The 20,519-nt window shown below is 62.6% G+C and overlaps 1 protein-coding gene and 1 long non-coding RNA gene across 2 annotated transcripts; both read right to left on the bottom strand.

Annotated features, from left to right (window-relative positions):
* Positions 1-299: 299 nt before the first annotated feature.
* LOC119097834 (uncharacterized) lies at positions 300-2,104 on the bottom strand. The gene is made up of 3 exons (XR_005094202.1): positions 1,981-2,104; positions 1,198-1,263; positions 300-326 (listed from the first exon to the last, which is right to left on the bottom strand). It is a non-coding gene; the product is annotated as an uncharacterized LOC119097834 (long non-coding RNA).
* Positions 2,105-5,314: 3,210 nt separating this feature from the next.
* LOC119097833 (partitioning defective 3 homolog) lies at positions 5,315-17,342 on the bottom strand. The gene is made up of 16 exons (XM_037220786.1): positions 17,293-17,342; positions 15,486-15,655; positions 15,050-15,212; positions 14,115-14,263; positions 13,539-13,762; positions 12,741-12,932; positions 12,289-12,388; positions 11,464-11,672; positions 11,055-11,157; positions 10,632-10,810; positions 10,193-10,314; positions 9,718-9,854; positions 8,444-8,514; positions 7,976-8,083; positions 6,303-6,375; positions 5,315-5,334 (listed from the first exon to the last, which is right to left on the bottom strand). The coding sequence occupies exons 1-16, from the start codon at positions 17,325-17,327 to the stop codon at positions 5,315-5,317; spliced, it is 2,055 nt and encodes a 684-aa protein (XP_037076681.1). The 5' UTR covers positions 17,328-17,342.
* Between the last annotated feature and the right edge of the window lie 3,177 nt (positions 17,343-20,519).

The raw sequence follows: 20,519 nt of genomic DNA, 5'->3' as shown, positions 1-20,519 counted from the left end.
AACCCAGCCCTCCGTCCGATACCACCAAACGTCTGTACCTCCACGCTCACTCGGCCCCCACTCACCGCCGCATGCAGCGGCCGTGCCTGGAGTCCGGCGGCGCCGGCCGCTCTGCCGCCGGTGGCCGGCCCGGAGCGCGTCCTCTCGTGGTGGCGCGGCAGAGGTGGTTCGCCGTCGGGTCGACTATCCGCCGCCGCTGCGCCGCCACCACGTGCGCGGACGGCCTGCACTGACTCGTACTCGTAGTAGTTGCTGATTGGCCGTTTCGGCGGCGCTCGGCTCGGCGCGCCGGCCGCGTCTGCGAGTGGTACACCTGGTGCTGCCGCCTGGCGGTCCACAGCTAAAGTTAGGAGCGGGAACGTGACACTGCACAGGTGCCGGCGACCAGCTCTGGGGAGCACACCTGGTGGCTGCGGGCTGGCCGCCCGCGTTGGAGGTAGGACCAGGGTGCGACGATGCTGAGGAGTGAATCAGTCAGATGAAGGGACCGGAGTTATGAAGACATTGCCACCCTGCACGCGCAGTGTCTTTTGAACCGGACGTGCCATTTTCGTGGCTGAAATGTCGCACACTTGACAAAGTCTCAGATATTGGAAAGACAACTATCGCTATGGTCTTTTCACCAATGATCGCAATGATCACGAACGGGGCGGGCATGCCCAAGACCATCCGATACGAATCGGACACAGCGACACAAACGATCTGAGCACGATTACTGTGGCGTAGGCCTCCCGCCAGGGCACGTGCATTGAGCTCACCTGCCAGCAAGGGCCATTACACTCCCGTGCAACGCACGCCAATGACCACATGCAAGCGACCCTGACTGAGTACGACAGGCAAGCGACACTGGCAGAGTACGACATGCAAGCGAAACTGGTTGAGTACGACAGGCAAGCGACTCTAGCAAAGTACGACGGACAAGCGCTAACGACGGCCGATGGCTTCCGCGAGCCCATCACGCGCACCCCGCACTGTGAGCAAATGATACAAACAGCACGGGACAAGGTCGCGCTCGTGCACGGGGGCCGGGGGAGGCGTGCTCATTCGGGCCCGCGGAGACCACGCGTCAAAATGTGGCAAGAACAGAGCTAGACAAACGCGACAGAAATGAACCCCTGAACTCGGGCCGGTGGCGGTTGGACAAACCAGCCCCGCAGCGGGCGTATAAGCGTATTCCCGGGTGCTACCGCCCCACACCTGGCCTCGTCCCGGAACTTTTGCTCCAGTCGACTGAGCAGAGCGGCGCCCCTCAGGCGTTTCTCGCTGGAAACCAAGGTCCGACACCGGTGAACAGGTCGTGCTGGATTAGGCGTCTGTCGGCTTGCGCGAGCCCGTCACCCACCGTCACCGCAGGTCGTGCATGCCACACTTAAGGCAACGAACACCATCTCCTGGCCACGTCCCCATTTTGCAACGCAAAAAGGCCCGGAAGGCAACAGGCAAGTTAAATTCGCTGGCGGCGCGGATGTAAAAAGCGGATGTCGACAGCGGCTGTGTGGCACAAGACATTGCCCCCATGTCCGATCTATGGATAAAGCTTTCATACATTGGGTTCCCCGGAATGTTTGGTTCAATATCACGTTTGAATAAAATCCATCCATTTACCACTGTATTTTATCAGCTTTAAATTCCAACCGATCTGAATGTTGAGAGGAACCTTTGCTTGATAATACTCAATATCATTAAAGCGTATTTCGACACTACCTATCCTAAAATGTCAGATGGAATATGCCTGACCATTATTCTGTCTTATTGGATACTGCAACTCCTATAGTCCCTTGCAGTTCGTGCCGGAAAATTCAGCTAACAACATGAATCCTGTTATTACAGGGAACATGCCACCCAGAAAAACTTCAGAGCCCATGACATAGAAGCGGCTCAGTGCCCCTTCTGTGACAGGTCCAGCAGCTGAGATCAGCCGAGCGATTAAACAGGATCTTCCGGTGCCAGAGAGCCGAGCGCGGCGTCCTGGCCGCTCACCGCAGGTGGTGCTGTATCTGCTCGTAATTGGCGTAGTGTCCGAAGCGCTGGTGGTCGTGGTCGGAGCCGGAGACGGAGCCGGAGCCGGAGCCAGGGCCAGGGCCGGGGTTGGGGCCGAGGCCAGGGGCCACCAGCCCCGCTCGGCTTCCCGGGCCGCAGCATCGGCTCGTACGGGTCGCACATGCCGCGCCGCGCGGCCGTCGCGCCAGCGGGGCCCGGGCTGCGGCGGCGCGAGTCGGACGCCGCCGCGCCGCCGGCGCCGCATTCGGGGGCGCCGCCGCTGCGGGTTGCGCGGCTGCGGCGCGCCCGCGGGCCGGCTGCCGGGCTGGGCGGGTGCGGGCCGGCCAGGCCGGGCCCGCGCCGGTCCGACGCAACGGCGCCGGCCGCGCCTGGGTCGGAAAGAGCCGAGCGGGGCCAGGATGGGCTTCCCGGGATACGGGTGTCGGAGCGATGTCTCGGAATCTGGGAGTCGGGTGGGCCCGAGTTCGGGGCACGCGGGTCTGGGATACCACTGGGGTACACTCGTGATTCTGAGGGACCACTGGAGTACGCCCGTGGGTGCGAGGGACCATTTGAGTACGTCTTTGGGTCTGAGGAACCATTGGAGTACGCCCGTGGGTCTGAGGGACCACCGGGGTACACCCGTGGGTCTGAGGGGCCGTTGGGGTACACCCGTAGGTCTGAGGGGCCGTTGGGGTATACCCGCGGGTCTGAGGGACCGTTGGGGTAGGTTTGCCGACTTGCAGGACCGTTGAGGTACGCTCTCGGGTCTGGGGGGACATTTGCGTAGGCCCGTGGATCTGATGGGCCGTTGGGGTTGCGCCGCCGGTCCGACGGACCGCTGGGAGGTGTTCGTGCATCTGATGGGACGCCAGGATGGCCTCGCAGGTCTGACATATCGTTGGGATTGGTCCGTGGCTCCAGTGGACAGCTTGGGCGGCCTCGCTGGCTCGGTGGTCCACCATTGCTGCCCGCTGTCTGCTCCACGCGCTGAGGGAAATTAATCCGTGGCAGTCTTGCATGCAATCTGGGCCTAATCAAGAAACGAGCTAGTTTACAACTGAAAGCATTGGGAAAATGCCAAACATCGAACAGAACATTAGCAACGAACAAAAACACAGATATTGAGTAAAATACAACTATCGAACACGATTCTTGACAAAATTGAATGAAAAAATGAGAAAAAAATGCAGGCGCACACAATTATTGCCAATAAACACCAATGCCATTCAAAACGAGATGGCCGCTGAGGAGTTAGCGTGCGCCACGCACCGCAGGGCGACGTGCAGGCGGCGGGTTAGCCCATCCCAACGGCGAACAAGAGAATGACGACAAGCAAGCCTCCAGCAAATATCGTAGCCGCAGGGCGTCCGCCGGCGAGCCCAGACCCAGGCATGCGGCCAGCCGCAGGCAGGGGACGGCAGGCGAGGGCGGCGCCCTCTGACCTACCCAGAAGGGCGGCGCCCTCTGACCTACCCAGAAGGGCGGCGCCCTCTGACCTACCCAGAAGGCGGCCGGCTGGCGCGGCGCCGCCGCGACGAGCGCCGGCGGCCGCCGGTTGCGGAAGTACTCGCTGCTGCGCGCGCCGTGTCCGTGCAATCGCGCACGAACGTCGGCTCAGGCACATTATTGTTGAGCCGGTCAGAGAGATGCGGCGGCGGTGCGGCCGGCTTGGTTGGGTGCGCCTGTAACCGGGTCCGGCCGGCGCCCTGCCGTCAGCCGGGCCGGCGCCGTCCCTAGGCCACACGCCGCACCGCCCACTGCGGGTCGCACACCGCACCACCCACGGCAAGCCGCACACCGCACCGACGTCCGCAGAAAGCGCGAGGGCATAGGAGCGTGCTACGAGTCCATCACCTCCCCAGTTCACAAAAGGAAAATCAAACAAGATGTTAAAAAATCTAGAATCGTGATTACTACCAGCTCTTCGCAGGTGGTCATTATTGATGGTCAGACACTAGCTGGAAATGGGCAGTCAAACCCAATCAAAATGTCCTAAGTACTATTTCTCTAACGTCTAGTACTATTTCACGTCAGACGAGCTAACATTTAACGTTCAATGAGTAAGTAACCATGGTATGCTCATAGCCGTAAACGTCAATCTTTTTTCCAGCGTTTTAACACTCTACGTTGCACTTGAGTCATTCCAAGACAATTCGCGGAGGGGACAGCCGCCAAAAACAGGCCCGAAGCACTTCACGCCGGGGATCCACAATAGTGGACTTACAGCTCCAAATGTAGCGAAAATATACACGGCAATGCGGCATCGTGGATGTGTAATATTACTGTCAATATCGACTTCGCGTTTGCCAAAACCTTCCGAAGCCCCTCCTCTCCCTGCGCACGTAGGAAAAACTGCTGATGTAGGCTCGCACGCGTGCTGTTTTTGAACACAAGAGGACGACTACGGTCGCACTGGCTGATAGGCATCGATCACGTGTTGACGTCTCTAGAAAGCGTTACCCGTAGTGTGTGTACGCGCATTTGGTCGAACTGATTTAGCTCTGAATTGCATATAACCAAAAGCAAGTTGCTTACTTGGTGGCATTAAGGGGTTCCTTGAGCCAATTAAACGAAGCAAATGACGACAGAAGTGTTAGTCGTGCATGTCTTTACGTTGGACAGCAGCAACAGGACCATAGGCGCGTCATCATACGACCCATCAATGCCCAACATAAATCACTCTGCAGGGGTGCAAGCGTACCGACCGAAAGAGCAGCACAAGGATGCAGCCATTTCACCATGGCCGGGGCAGAAGCCCGCAAGCTGCGCACGCAGCGTGCCACGATCGGTGCCCGCACTGCGCCGAGCTGGAGCGGCCGCCCGAGAGCCTGCCTACCTGGCGGAGTCGGAGCTCTGCCGCCTCCTCGGCCGCCTCCGTCACGTACACGCCCTGGCGGCTGGCGTGGCGGCGCTGGTGCTGCTCACGCAGCTGCTGCATGCGGTCCGTGCGGCTGGGCGCGCGCTCCTGCGCCGTCGACGGCATCGGCCCTCCAGGCTGGCCCTGCGACGGCTGCCGGCAAGCCCGGTCGGGTCAAGTCCGGCCAGGTCAGACCATGTCAGATCAGGTCAGGTCGGATCGGGTCATGTTCGGCTGAGGCAGGTCCAGTCAGGCCAGGTCCGGTCGGGCCATATCCGGTGAGGTCAAGTCGGGTTTGGTTGGATCGGGTCGGGTCTGGCCATGTCCGGCCGGCTCAGGTCAGGTCCGGTCGGGTCACGTCCAGCCATACCAGTTCAGATCGGATGGGGTTTGATCGGATTGGGTCAGGTCCGGTCAGTTCAAGCCCGGACAGGTCAGTTGAGGTCAGGTCGGGTCATGTCTGGGGAGGGCAGGTCAGTCGGGTCGGATCACGTCTGGCCAGGCCGGATCGGGTCGGGTCGGGTCAGCGGTGTATGTGGCGGTATATGCTCAGACAGGGCATGCAATGAGCGCGCCTACCGCATGCCCACGGAGCAGCTGCTGCAGCCACACGGCCTCCAGTTTATGCAAACCAATTGATCTGTTGATGTTTGTTCACAAGTGCTTCCCGCCAAGACATTGACATATCAGCGTCAATCCTAGGTCCGCGCGGACAACCTCAATGCATGTGAACTGCATCGTACAGAGAGACGTGCTTGTCTCGTTGGCATATCACTGCCGCAACAGCCTCCACCCCAGAGACAGCTGTCCGTCTGCTCGGCCACAGCGGCCATGCCGTCAGCTGGGTTCCACTTATCACTGGCGGGCAGCTTAACAGCGGCATACACTCCATGCCGTACTCGGCGCCGGCCGTGGGGCGCACCGCACCACTCACCAGCCTGTGCTGCTGGGCCTGCTGCTGCTGCTGCTGCTGGACCTGCTGCTGCTGCTGTTGCTGCACCAGCCGCTGGTACTGCTGCTGGATGCGCCGCTGCTCGTCCTCGGCTCGGCGCCGGGCCGCGATCCTGTTGAGCTCCTCTTGCTGCTGGCGCAGCTCGTCGGGCGTCAGGCGCAGCGCCGCGTCCGCCGCCTCGCCGCCCTTGCGGTGCCGGCCGAACCTGCCCACGCGCGGGCCGCTTAACACGGAGGCCCGCCATACCGACAGGGCGAACGGGGGACGCGCGATAATCAGCACGGTCAAGCGAGCCGACAGGGTATTGCTGCCCAACGACCGACACTATGGGTGATGGTGAGGATAATTTGGGCTTTGGGCGCATCGACTGCAGGATGTCATGCAGCACCCATCCCGATCCTGAGGGGCACACCACGATGGGCGTAATGTGACATCAACATTATCTGGTAGCCCCGTGAGTCGACTGACCGACTCCCGCAGGGCTGGGCGGTCGCCCCCACCTGAACATACTGCCGAGTCCCTTCAGCAGGCCGGAGCGTCGCTTCGCCTTCTTGTCGTCGGCGGCGCCCGAGCTCATGGAGCTCTGGCGGGCGGCGCGGTCTCGGTTGAAGCCCGGCGCCGCCTCCTCGTCCACTAGATAGGTGACAAAATCGGCGTCAGCCGCCAGCGGCACTGCAGGCGTCCAAGGCGCGCGAGGAGGGAGAGACAGAGGGCGGTCAGCGGCGGCAGCGGCCGGGCACGAGCGGTGCGGAGAGCAGCCTTCACCGACAGCGGGCCCGTCTCAGGGCGCGGCCGACGCTGGGTGTCCACCGTAACAGCCGAGAGACGCCGCTGGTGACGAACGGTCGCCTCGCCACCGCGGCGCTGGCCACCACGCGGCACCCAAACGCGGCAGCGATAGATACGGAAGACAGCCCACCGCCACATCACGACAGCCAAAGCAGAAACGACACGAACCGGGTTAAGAATAGGTCAGTTGATGGAGTACAAGACACAGCCGCGTGCTCCGAGTCCCTCCCAAACAGGTTCCGTGAATTGTAAGTGATGTCAGGGAGATTCTGCGTCGTCACGCTCCTTTTTGCCGCTTGCTGATAGCGACGTGTAAATTGAATGCCGATTATCTTCCATACGCGTAAATATACTGTGGTATTGGGCGATCGAACGCACTACGAGCATGCGGGTGCAACTACTGATGCATCCACATGCATAACTACGCCCGACAAATATAAACACATTGGCCCTTAATAGCACATAAAATAATGTTGTGGCATGCAAAGAGTGAAGTATTTAAATCAGCGACACAAATTGTCCTGACCACCGATGCAAAGCATAACATGGAAACATACCAGACGAAAATGATGTAAAACTGTGCGAGGTGTGGAAACCATGCCTGGGATTGATCACGGAGCGGTTTGGGGGACAGGACGCACGCGTTCTCAGCTCACATCGATGTATACTGAACCACTGGGGTGTAAATCGCACCCACAAAGCAACCAGCTGCAGCCATGTCACGACGGCGCCAGCTCGCACAGCTGCTCAGTCGCGGCAGTATGCCGCCGCTGCTGCTCCATGTCTGCCTGTCCGTCCACCCGCCGACGGCCGGCCGGCAGCAGCGTCCGCCGACGGCCGGCCGGCAGCAGCGTCCGCCGACGGCCGGCGGGCAGCAGCGTCCGCTGACGCCCGTCCGACCGGCGCCGCCCACTAGGCGTCCACCCGCCGACGGCCGGCCGGCAGCAGCGTCCGCTGACGCCCGTCCCACCGGCGCCGCCCACTGAGCGCCCACCCGCCGACGGCCGGCCGGCAGCAGCGTCCGCCGACGGCCGGCCGGCAGCAGCGTCCGCTGACGCCCGTCCGACCGGCGCCGCCCACTGGGCGCCCACCCGCCGACGGCCGGCCGGCAGCAGCGTCCGCTGACGCCCGTCCGACCGGCGCCGCCCACTGGGCGCCCACCCGCCGACGGCCGGCCGGCAGCAGCGTCCGCTGACGCCCGTCCGACCGGCGCCGCCCACTGGGCGCCCACCCGCCGACGGCCGGCCGGCAGCAGCGTCCGCTGACGCCCGTCCGACCGGCGCCGCCCACTGAGCGTCCACCCGCCGACGGCCGGCCGGCAGCAGCGTCCGCTGACGCCCGTCCGACCGGCGCCGCCCACTGGGCGCCCACCGCCGGGTGCGGGCGGCCCATGCCGGCCACTCACGCGTCTCCATGCGGTCCCGCATGTTGGCCAGCGGCGCCTCGTAGCTGCGGTCGACAGCGGCGCGAAAGCTCTCGTTGCAGCCGCGGCCGCGCACGGCCTGGGCGGCGGCGCGGTGCGCGAACGGCCGCTCGCTGTCCTCCACCAGCGACAGCTGCCGGCCGCGGGCCGCGTCAGCAGACGCACGGCGAGAGGCCAGTGCCAGGCGCCACGCCCCATGTGCTCGGCTTTACGCACGAGCTGGGGCGAGTGGCTCAACAAGCTCAATCCTACCCACCCCACCGCCGTCAGTCGTCTCCACAAAAAAATCGGTTCTCCGACATGCAAACGGGATACGTATTCCAATAGTCAACCAACAAATCACGGACACGTTGTGCGTTGTCACCAGTCGCCAGCGCTGAACGGCCGTCACGGCCGCGGCGATGCTATCCCTGGTGAGTACCGCCCGACGCCAGCTCACCTCGTGCACCATGGTTTGCAGCGACTCGAGGCTGGAGGACTTCTTCATGCCGAGGCTGGGACCCAGCTCGCCTGCCAACACAGCGGCCCCGGCCGTTACCAAAGCGCAGTGCTGGCACGGGCAGGCGGCGGCGCGCGGCGCCGGCCGGCCTCGCGCCGCCCAGACCCGCCGCCCCATGGCCCGTCTCGCCGGCCGCGGCTCGTCAGCCGGCACCGGGCCGGCGGCGAGCCGCCGCAGCGCCCCGGCCCAGACCGTGCACAGGTCCGCTGTCGGCGCGGGACGCCGGCCGACAGTCCGTCACGCAGAGGCCTTTACAGGATCAACGACAGGCCTGGTGGGGCTTCCACACCAGGGCCGCCGCCGCCGCCGCCGCTGAGGCGCAGCGACGTCACAGCCGTCCGTGTCAGGAGACAGGCATCAAACACTTGACATATGAAGAGCCAGCGAAGCCGCGTCACAAAAAGCGTCTCCCGCTCTCTTCGCCTTTCTGCGGCTTCGCCCCTGAACCTGGAGTTAAGACTTCCCCGACTTTATCCTACTCTCGAAAGCTACAGCCGTTGCCCACTGACCTGGGCCCCACCCATCTTGGTGGAGTCGCGCTACTTCCTTGCATATAAGAATCGTGACACACAGAGCCAGTGTAACATCACCGGAATGTCCCAGATGCGCCTGCTATGCTTCAATTGCGAAATACTTTTTTGTCGTTTTGTTTTTTCAGCTTTTTTTTGTCTTATGCACTGCTTTCGTGAGCCTTTTATTGTGACCAGTTATCAATGGGGTACCGCGAGTCCATTCCCGGGTTTTCACGACACGTCCCAAACTGGTCGTGTCCCTTTCAGACTGTATTCCGTATCAAACACAAACCTATTAACTCCCTTAACAGAGTGTGAAACTTCGAACCCCATATACCTTGTCCAGTTGTGGTTCAACATCAGCATATCTCATTTTCACAGGGCAATACTTTGCCTACACAACGCCATATGACCTCGTGGTTTGTGAAAATAAAGAATGACAACACAAATTCAACTGACTCAAGCCGATGATCGAAACAGCCAACTGACTCAAACAAACTTCTCCAAAATGAGAAGTCATGAGGAGAGTTCTTGAATTAACGTATCACGTAAGCGGCGCGCTTGCCCCGGTGGCGCCGTCTCCAGCGCGGCCCAGCCTGCGGCCGTGAGCCGACCCGCCCCACAGCTGGCGCTCACCCGCGTCCCGGCGGCGCGCCTCCTCCCGGCGCAGCTCGGCCTCCAGCAGGCGGCGCTGCTGCTCGCGCTCCTCGCGCGCCCGCTTGGTGCGCTGGTACGTGTCCGTGCCCTTGGCGTCCTTGGAGGCGTGCCGCTTCTCGCTGATGGACTGGCGGCCCAGCTGGTCACGAGTGAAGCCCACACCTGCCTGCTCCAGCGACGTCCTGACGGCGGGCGAGAGGCGGCGGCGGCGTCAACGGCCGGCAGCACACGGCCCCAGCACAGGCCAGCAACAGCCCAGCCACCTCATCAACAGTCCAAGTCTGCGGCAAACTCGCCCCAAAACCCAACAGTGCCCAGCTGGTTCTTGAACGTCACATAAAGCTGTCAGTCGCGAACAATTGCTCGCAGAAATCAACACACCTCCGCATGAAACAAAAATGGGTAATTGAGTCCACCCGCCCAAAACAAAAAAGCCGTTTCGCTTGCCCTCCCGCTCCCTTACTGGCTGGCGTAGGCTGCGTGCGTGAACGGCTCGGCGGTGGCGGCGGCGCTACCCGGCCCGCCGGGCGCCGCCTCGACGGAGACCGCGTCGACAGTGGGGCTGCAGCCGACCGGCCGCTCGCCGGCGGGGGACGCCGCCGCCTGCTGCAGCGCCGACGCGTCCCACGTGTCGTGCGTGGCCTGGGGGCACCGGTCCGGTCACCGCGCCGCGCAGGGGAGCGCTCGCCACATCAGGCGCCAAGACGAACATGCAGAACATCGTCGCCTCTTCAACGATGAGAATGCGCGAACTATTTCACCGCTTCAGCTTGAGCTGGCCGTGGGGCATGCGACATCACTCGCGGGAAAGGGGTCGATCTAACCCAGGTCATCAGCGGAGGTCATCAAACTATTTGTGAGTGATTACAGCTGTGCCTGGGCACGCCGCATCGCTCCCCTTGCCGCGCCAGCTCCCATCCCCAGCCTGGTCCACGGCACAGTTGCAGCCGGCGCCTTACCTGGTAGTAGCTGTCGTTGCGGATGTTGCGGGGGTGTCGGTCGGCGCCGGGGCCGGGGCCGTGGCCGTCGGATGGCGGCGGCGGCGGCGGCGGCCGATGGATCACGGTCACCTGCGACTCCTCGCTGTGGCCCGACTGGTCCCGCTCGCTGGATGGCCGCCAGCCGGCCAGCACCTCGCCTGAAGCCCCGTCAGGCATGGCGTCAAGCGTGGCCACTGCCGGCAGCGCCGCCGCTGCCCCTCACGCCGCAGAGTGAGAGCGACAACGACCAAAGACAGGCAGCAGAGCAGACCTCTGTGGACCGGCCTTCGATGGCAGCAGTTAGTGCGGCGCGGCGCGACACGGGAGCGACCCAGGACGAGGAGATGGGGTTAACAGGGCGGCAGCGCAGACATGTCGATGCCGGCCACTCGTCGCTCTCACCGGACGAATTGGAGAGCATGCTGTTGACAGACTCGCGTCCGCTGCCGCCGCCCAGATCGCCCCGACGCGCTACCGTCAGCGTGATGACGCCCGACTTCGGGCCCTGCGCAGGACAGAAAGAGAGGTGGCGTTACGCGGCTATGCGGGTCAGGCGCCCTCCACGCGGCACACCGGCTCTTCACATCCGAGGTGTAGCGGGCCACCTTGACTGGTGGGGCCCAGTCTAACCCCATGCCACAGGATACAGTCCAACCTCCTGGCGCAAGGCGACAGGCCTGACCTCGCAACTCCCAGGCCAGGCCTCTTCGACCTGGCAGGCTGTCCGCCTTCTGAAGGTCGGTGGCACCTGGCCTGCCTCGCTGCATCCGCAGCCCCCGGCCTGACCGGGAGGTCGTGGACCTCGCCTGACCTCTTGGCACATGGCGCGCCGCAGCGTCTCCATGGCGTCGCTGTTGCTGAGCCCCAGCAGGGCCGTGTAGTTGACATCGATCAGTTGGTCGTTGCGCTGCAAGCGGCCGTCCTTGCTGGCGGCACCGCCGTGAATAACGTTTTTGATGTAGATGCCCACGTCCAGCGGGCCGCTATGGCCGGCCGTCGTCTTGCCCTTGACGCTGATACCTGGCGGCGGCGCGCGGCGCGCTCACGGCGCTATCTCTTCCGCTGTTTCAGTACGCGCCAGACACCAGCTGGCTGGTGGGGCGCGCCTCGGTGGCAAGTGAGCACACAACTGACGGCTCAAACCTTGAGAGATGGGGGAGTGTGCGTGTGCGTGTGCGTGTGCGTGTGCGTGTGCGTGTGCGTGTGCGCGCGTGCGTAAGTGCGTGCGTACGTGCGTAAGTGCGTGCGTGAGTGAGTGATGCGTAAGTGAGCGCATGAGTGAGTGAGTGAGTGAGTGATGCGTAAATGCGCACGTGAGTGAGTGAGTGAGTGAGTGAGTGAGTGAGTGAGTGAGTGAGTGAGTGAGTGAGTGAGTGAGTGAGTGAGTGAGTGAGTGAGTGAGTGAGTAGGTGAGCGAGCGAGCGGTATGGGGACCAGAAAGAACACAATTGACGGTATACCGAGTGAGACAAGAAAGATCAAACGGCATCGATAGGTGCAGACGGCACGAACGCGCACACGAAAAGGCGAACGAGCACCAGGGCAGCCATGCCTGTACAAAGCGAACTGCTCGAGCAGGTACTCAGCCAGACCCAGATGGCCGCCGGGAGGCGCGGCATGAGCCTGGCGCGCTCACCGAGGCCGGCTCGCTCCGAGTCGTGCACGGGGATGTCGAACACGAGGACCTCCTTGTCGCGGGAGGGCTCCGACTCGTCCGGCTCGCGGTGGTCGGCCGGCTGCGCGACGCACGAGGCCGTCAGCACACCCTCGGCTGGCCGCTTCGACGGCCACGCCAGCGCTTACCACGGAGCGGGGGACGGGGGAGGGGCAGCGGGGAGGGGGGGGGGCAGCACCGAGCTCACTGTCAAGACGAAGCTGCCGGCACAGCACATTTTGGTCTTGTTTCAGGAGGCTGATAGCGCCGATCCGAGAGGATCTATTAAAGCCATAAATAGCGCACACTACTCGTCAAATGCACACTGAGCTCTACACTTCTCTTAAGATTACACCTATGCTCTATCTCAGGGCACTACACGGCTGACGGGATGTGGCGCGGCGGCAGGCGCCCGCCGTCGGCCGGCCACTCACCAGCGGCCGCGGCAGCTTGGGGCTGGCGTCCTCCTGTTCGTGGCGCGAGAGCACGAGCTCGACGGGCTGGGCCGGCCGCACGGCGCGCAGCATGTGCACCACCTGGCGCTGGCTGAGTCCGGTGACGGCGACGCCGTCGATCTCCAGTAGCCGGTCCCCCGGCCGAAGGCGGCCGTCCTCCACCGCCGCGCCCTGCCCCCGCGTCCCGGCGTCAGACGGCGGCTCGCGCGGCCCCGCGGGAGGCGCCCGCCGTCCGGCCAGCAATGCTCCGGCAGGCAGCGTCCGCGGCGTCGCCCCACACGGCGAGGAGCGCGGCCCACGCACAGTCAGAAGTGACATGGCCGGCTGCCGTGCAGGCCATGGTGTGCCTGTCCCCGTTGGCTGTGGTCGTGCGCCCACTCTCACACCAGTTACATTGGCAGTGCGCAGCCCCCTTATGGCATAATGGTAGCTAGCAAAGCACAATTGCGTGCCACGTAACAGACGATCACAAATGCCGTTTTCATCAATGACATGTTTGGCTGTACAACCGGCTTAATGGAAACCACATATCACGGTAAGTATGCATCGGTTTTCAGGACGCCCCTCAAAGACCCTGTCTAGTTTCTAATTCCATCTACTCGGCCGACACAAACAGGTCCGCACGCCACCCTGCAACGAAGCCTGCCTCTTCCGCGCCTCACTTTGCCAGACCTGAATCAAACCCCATGGCCTAGCGTAGCACGAGTCGCGACCTCGGCGTAGCCTGTGCCACGTCCTGCCCGCCTCCCCTCGTGAGCCCCGGCGTGGCCGGCTCACCTGCGGCAGGATGTTCTTGACGTAGACGGGCGCGTGTGCGCCGGCCGGGTTGTCGCGCGTCGTCACGCTGAAGCCCAGGCCGTCGGCGCCCTTGACCAGCGCCACCGACAGCCGGCGGCCCAGCTTGCGCGTGTTGGACGTCTGCATGACGCTCTGCGTGCGCGACGACAGCGAGGCCGGCACCTTCTTGGTGGGCGAGACGGTGGCGACGCGCGAGCCGCCGCCTGCCGAGACGGAGGCCGGTCACACCCGGGCGGCGCGCGGCGACGCAGGTCACGTCCGCCCTCCGGCCTCGCCCCCAGCCTCCGCGCCACGGCAGCCCCAGCCGAGAGCAAGCGCCGCTGTCGCGGTGCCAAACATGCCAAGTCAGTGATGAGCGGGTCGATGACCGCCGCGAGGGCCAACAAAAACCCCTGACGGCTGGCCGGAGCCGTGCGGCATTCCCGTCCGCCGCATCTGTCTTCGGCACGGCTGCAGGAACGCCACACTGCCCTGCATTCCGGCGCGTTCACAAGCGCTGTCTCCCATCTGGGTCGCTGCGGCTGTCGCCAGCCGACCCCGGGGTGGCTGACTGACCTATGGCGTCGCCGTCGAGTGCGTCGATGGGCGTGTGCGAGCGAGAGAGCGCGGCCGCCGGCGCCGGCGGCTGCGAGCGGCCCGGCACGTGCTCCACCAGCAGTCGCAGATCGCCGCCGCTCATCGCGCTCACGAAGATCTCCTGCGCCCTACGCGACCGAGCCGCAGCGTCAGGTCCGGCTGTCACGCGTCCGGTGCTCAGCCGGGCGTCGACGCTGAAGGCTCGACGACACGTGTCGCGAGGGGCAGGGGCTGGCGGGACACGCAGCCGGAGGGAATCTGACCGGGACCGGGGCCACGGGGCACGCCGCGCGCGCGTGAACACCACTTCCTACACGGTAAAGACTAACACAGGACAGCCGCAACACACAGGAAACATGTACGAAGCAGTCCAATCCCAGCCAGCTAACGCCACAGCCGGCACTGTGACGATGCCAGTCGTTCGATGGACCTGCCACAAAGCAGGCTTGTAGTGGAAGCGTGGGGTCGTTTAGGGTCTCATACTCTGAAATTGCGGCAGCAAGGACGTGGAAACTATCGGAGGCGGTTGTTTCATTGCGTCAGGTTCATCACTTTTTCGTATTTTTGGAACCAGAATAATTATAGAGCCAGAGTCGGTTAAAATCATGGGCTATACACACCACACCTATGCAACTAATATAAGGAACTTAAAGCGGCGAAAATTGGAACGTGAACTAAGGACAGCACGAGCGTTAACGCGACACACGCCATAGAAGGACTGTTCCAAAAAGGACAAATGCGGCCCAACCAACTACAACAAACGCGCTGCAAAGTTCGTGAAAGACCAGCGCCTGTCACGAAATCTAACCGGATCAAACAGAAACCAGAAGTGCCCCGTCACTGCCGTCGCTGCGCCGCCGCTGGCCAGCGGCCACACCGCTGGTGGGTGGGAGTGGTGAGCCCGCCCGCCGCACCTCTGGAAGCTGATGTTACGCAGGCTGTGGCCGTTGATCTGCACGATGCGGTCGCCGACGGAGACGCGTCCGTCGCGCCGCACCGCGCCGTCCGGCTCCACCCGTTGCACGTGCAGGCCCGCGTCGCGACCGCTCTCGTCACACTCCGGCACCACGTGGATCCCTGGCGGACGGACACGCGTCAGGGTCGGCGCGTCACGACAGGCCACGGGCTTCTATTTGTATGCGAGGGTCGGCCGGCACTGTTCGCCTCTGGGATGCCTGCCACCGGGGCACTGCTGCAACGTCGTGCCCTAACACTGCAGCACGCAGTTCTTCATGTAAACGTAACCAACCCTGGTCAGAGATGCCAGTAAATTTTGGGGGAAGCAGCCTATTCGTGGCTTCATCGGACAGATGCATTGCAAACGGCCACCGGCAGACGGCCAGAACTCACCGAGGGGCCCGGAGACGTCAGTCAGGACCACCAGCTGCTGCTGCTGCTGCTGCTGGGGTGGCGGCCACCTGGTATCCTCGTACGAGACGTCTGGCGAGCCGTTGGAGCCCCCCACCGGCTCCCATCGCGGCGTCTGCGGGCTGACCAGACGGTCGGCCGCCTCCGCCCACCTGCCGACCGGCCCCACACGTCACTCCCCAGTCTTCGCTCCATCTCCGCTCAGCGCGTTCCCTTCGCAGCGCAGGCTCACCGCCCGCCTTGTTCCCCTCTCTCCTTCGACACGCTTCACATTCCATCCGCTCACCTCACCTTCCTCAGCTTGGGCTCATCTCACCTCCCTTTTTCCTCCCGCCATCGTGCATACCCTCACTACGCTCCGGCCCGGCTATATTTACCTCATCGGCCTACTTTTTCGATGTCCCAGCCAGCCTACCGCATCTCCGGGCGAGCACATCCTTGTTATTGCCACCGCTTGAAGTCTAAAACAAGCGCAAGTACTTGATACACATACCCGACCAGCCATACCACACACCGTACTATCGGAAACTGCCGTCACACAGCTTCAATCCCTTACAGAAGAGACGGTCCGGTTTCGTTCCGGTCCGGTCTGGCCGGTCCTATCCACCGGACAAGTACGATGGCAGCCTGACGACCCCCCCCCCCCCCCCCCCCCCGTCTCCGTGGCCTATGGTGCACTCCAGGCTGGTGCGGGCTACACCGCCCGACACTCCTCCGACAGCGTCCGTCGCTTTCCCTGCAGGGCCGCGTGATGTGACCTGAAGTGGCCTGGCCAGAGGGCGAGAGGTCTGGGACCTCCGCGACTCCCCTCCCAGCCAATGGGTGTCCTCTACACCTTGGTGTGGTGCCTCGAATGGGACGCTTCGCTGTATCTGAGTGCAGCATGGTGACCGTGGCGCCTCCAATGAGGCGGCGCCGATGGACGCCAAACCCAGACCAACCGCCGAATGGCGCCCAGGCAGATCGCCCAACCGTTTGTCAAAAACCATTGACTTAACGTTCATGAACTCAAGCATCAGACTCGTTATGAGCCTAAAATAGGGAGTGCCCCTTCTCCTGCTACATTTGCTTGCTTTAGTCTCCTATGTACTAAGGAAGAACCTCAAACGGGGCCAACAGGCGGCACGGGGAGGTATGACAAGCTATGGAGAATGCACACGGCGAGGAAACAGCTAGCGCTGACCATTTTTGGATTGGCATGTTTTGGCAACGCGCTATAGTTTAAATAATAACGTACATAAATAGGTCTGCGGCCCACGCGTCCCCACGCGCCTAAGCTGATCTACACCAGCTGAGGCAGGAAGCCAACACAACATAATGTAGAGCATACGGAGCGTTACAGAGAGGAAACGTTATTACCACGGAAGCGAACAGTTATGAGTTGACCACAGCAAACGCACGTGATACTGTGCCCTGTCCAAATCGTTCCGACAGACGGGATAACCGGTGTTCCGTCCCTCCACATACAGTGCGCCCTTTGCCAACGCATGCTCGGTCGCACGGCTCCACGGCACCACTAGCATTTCCGTCGTACACCCACATTGCGTCGGGCGCCGCAGCTTCAGCTAATCCCACGTAGCTTTCGACGTCTGACACCTGTACAATGTGCCCGTTGCTTGCTAGTCAGATGACCGGTCAGGATGAGACAAGCTCCAGGACTACAACAATGCCCGCGTCACGGCGGCCCCTGGGCCTGAGAAAGACCACCTCCCCGCGTGCCCCTATCTGTAACCCCAACAGAGGCGCCAGCGGCCGAGCCACGCCGGCTGCCCAGCCTCCAGTCACGCACCTCCATATGCCGTCGCTGTTGCCGCCGACCTGCATGGAGAGCCGGTTGGCGTCGCGGGGCGAGGCGCGAGAACGGCGGGCCGGTCGCGCTCGTCGCCCGACGCCTCCTCCGCTCGCCCGGCGGCGTCAGCTGCTCGAAACTCTTGTCCTGCGGAGGGGAGGCCGTGTCACGGGGGGCAGGCGCCGACCCGTCGGGATCGTCACGCGGCGTCGCCGGCACGGGTGGCCGGTAGACGCAGAAAATGCGACCACAAGACGGCTCTGTTGCTTTCTCATGCGCTAATGCCGACATCATCTGTTTGTTTTTTTTCAGTTAACTGCGATGTAATGATTGGACGCTGTGTAAATACTTCAATAAAACCAATAGTATGACAATGCACGGACGTTGTTCGGAAGCCTCAAGCTTGTTCGGTCCAGCCCGACTGGTGCTCTGTGTCGCGTCAAATCGCAGCATTCGACAATCTATTCCGGCCTACCCGGTCAGGAGACGACCGCACACGCATTGCAGCCCCACCAGTCGGTGTGAGGCCAACCGGCGGGAAGGACAAGCAGAACCGCACACCGAACCCCCGCACGGCCACTGCACCCCAGGCGCGCCGCCGCCGCCGTCAGCCACTGTCGCAGGACCCAGCTGCGGGAGGCGCGGGTCGACCGGCAGACGGCGGCCGCATCAAGGCGGCCGGCCGCTCCGGTCCCGCTGACAGCTGGGACAGGCCGGTCGGGCCGACCGAGCCCAGCCGGCGCGGCCGGCCACGGTCGCCGTGTAACGGCCCGGCCCGGGCCCGCGCGCACGCCCACCGCTCGGTCGCCGCCGCCACCCGCCCCGAGCAGGTCGCGCGGACGAACCTTGCCCCGGGACAGGCCGCCGGCGGTGCGCAGCGCCGACACCGGCAGCCAGCGTGGACGGCCTGGTGCGTGTCCGACGGCTCGGCAGTGCCGTCAACCGGCTGCCTGCTCTGGCGGCTGCCGAGTTCCGGGCGGAGCACGCGGGTCCGCCACCAGACACGTGGGCCCACAACCAGTGCCGACGGGTCCAATTCGAGACTACACACCGCCGCGGCTGTTAACAGTGGCCAGACGGGGCCGACGCCCTCCACATTGGCATGGGAAAGGTGACCATAGCAGGCGTCACACAGGATATCTTATGCTTTCGTTTTTACGAAGGTCACATGAAAGAAGAAGCCCTGCTTGAAAAAAGGTCCGTCGAAAGCAAGGTGTGCCCACCATTTGTGCGCAAGACGTCCTAATGCCAAAAAAAAGCCTTGCATGACCGTTGGTTGATCCTTGCATGACGCTGCCCATTGGGCCTTACACTTGCGGCAACCTTCCGATACCACGCGTAAGACCCAACAACGCGTCACAAACCGCCGAATTGCCTTCTTCCGTTTTCGACGCGCGTGCCTTTGGGAATAAGGTCATCGCTCAGCGATCCCACACGGGGTGAAATCAGTACCTTAAGGCAAAATGTTGAACAGTCCGAAGCTCAGCTGAGCAAGATTTTAGCCTGTCCCATTTACACGCTTAAGAGATGCCTGCATGACACCCGATCCAGGCAATGCACGTCATACAGGCAAAATCGCGCGGCTCCTGTGCGGAAAACGTGCCGTGCCTCCTTCCGTCTCAGCACCGCGACCAGGCAAACTATTTTGCCGCCAAACATACCAAACCGCTAACTGTGCAGTTCACAAATCAAGTACGAGAAATAGTTCGTCAACGACGTTTGCTCACGGGACGCAGGGAGTAATCGACGAGCGTGACATCTTGGACTATGAAAAGGCGCTCCCCTCCCCCCCCCCCCCCCCCGATGGTCGTCTACGGCTGATCACTTCTCAATGAAAAACTATTCCAAGAATTAACAACATACCGCTATCAAAGTATTGCCTAAATTGGAATTTTTACAAGGTCTCTCAAACCATCCGTGAAGCTCCCAAATGCTTCACGAAGACGAGTAATGCTCCCACGTCAAGGTCCCCATGAAAACGCGGAATGTTTCTAAGAAGTGTGTTTGCAAACACTTCATTAGATAAGTCAGGAGAAAAAATTTAAACAACAGTCGCTGCTGACCGTAGACGCGTGAATTCGGTGTACAAAAAAATGGTTGGAGTGACGAGTGCAAGCCAACAATCCACGAAGTGTAACGGAAGTAGGTTCCATACCGCAAACCTCAAGGACAACGGTGATGTCAACACAGACTTCAGCTCCATAAAGAACGTATGTCAAACCCCAACGCATGCCTTCCCTCTACGCCCAGACCAGACCAATCCATCACGCCCCAATCGAGTCCCTATGACAGTGAGGTGACTCGTGCTGTCGTGCCCTACACAACACGTGGGGGGGGGGGGGGGCGCCGAACAGGGCCGGCACGTGACCTGCCATCACCTGTCACTTGGAGATGCCACTCAGAAAACCCCCGGGAGCTACGAAGCCACAGCCAAGTACGTTTCTGAGCGTGCTGCTGACCTTGATCGGGGTCGAACTGGCCACGATCTGGTTGTCAATGATGGGCGCGGCGACCACCGTTTGCTGGCGTCGGCGCACAGGGTCCGGGCGGGAACTGCGGCAGCGGGCACACCTGGTTCAGCGCCGGCTCACTGCCGCGCCGCACCTGCCGGGCACACGCACGCGCTCACACCCGACCGGTTACAGACAGAGCCCGAGCTAGGGCTGGCTCACTGCAGTGTCTGCCGACACACGCACGCGCTCACACCCGACCGGTCAGACAGAGCCCGAGCTGGGCTCACTGCAGTGTCTGCCGGCACACGCACGCGCTCACACCCGACCGGTCAGACATAGCCCGAGCTAGGGCTGGCTCACTGCAGTGTCTGCCGGGCACACGCACGCGCTCACCCCGACCGGTCACAGACAGAACCCGAGCTAGGGCTGGCTCACTGCAGTGTCTACCGGCACACGCACGCGCTCACACCCGACCGGTCACAGACAGAGCCCGAGCTAGGGCTGGCTCACTGCAGTGTCTGCCGGCACATGCACGCGCTCACACCCGACCGGTCACAGACAAAGCCCGAGCTAGGGCTGGCTCACTGCAGTGTCCGCTGCCACACGCACGCGCTCACACCCGACCGGTCACAGGTAGAGCCCGAGCTAGGGCTGGCTCACTGCAGTGTCTGCCGACACACGCACGCGCTGACACCGGACCAGTCACAGACAGAGCCCGAGCTAGGGCTGGCTCACTGCAGTGTCTGCCGGCACACGCCGTTCAGTCAGTGACCT

Source organism: Pollicipes pollicipes, unplaced genomic scaffold, assembly GCF_011947565.3.
Source record: "Pollicipes pollicipes isolate AB1234 unplaced genomic scaffold, Ppol_2.1 Scaffold_4496;HRSCAF=5294_pilon_pilon_pilon, whole genome shotgun sequence".
NCBI lineage: Eukaryota > Metazoa > Arthropoda > Thecostraca > Pollicipedomorpha > Pollicipedidae > Pollicipes > Pollicipes pollicipes.
This window is presented reverse-complemented; position numbering and strand designations above follow the sequence as displayed.

Excerpts from the sequence above, each read along its gene's own strand:
- LOC119097833 (XM_037220786.1), bottom strand. The coding sequence starts at position 17,327 with ATGCAGGTCGGCGGCAACAGCGACGGCATATGGAG. Across the intron at positions 12,389-12,740 it reads CCAAGCTGCCGCGGCCGCTG|CCGGCCGACCACCGCGAGCC; the intron begins GTGAGTGGCCGG and ends TGCGTCGCGCAG. Across the intron at positions 9,855-10,192 it reads GTCGAGGCGGCGCCCGGCGG|GACGTCGCTGGAGCAGGCAG; the intron begins GCCGGGTAGCGC and ends GCCCGCCGTCAG.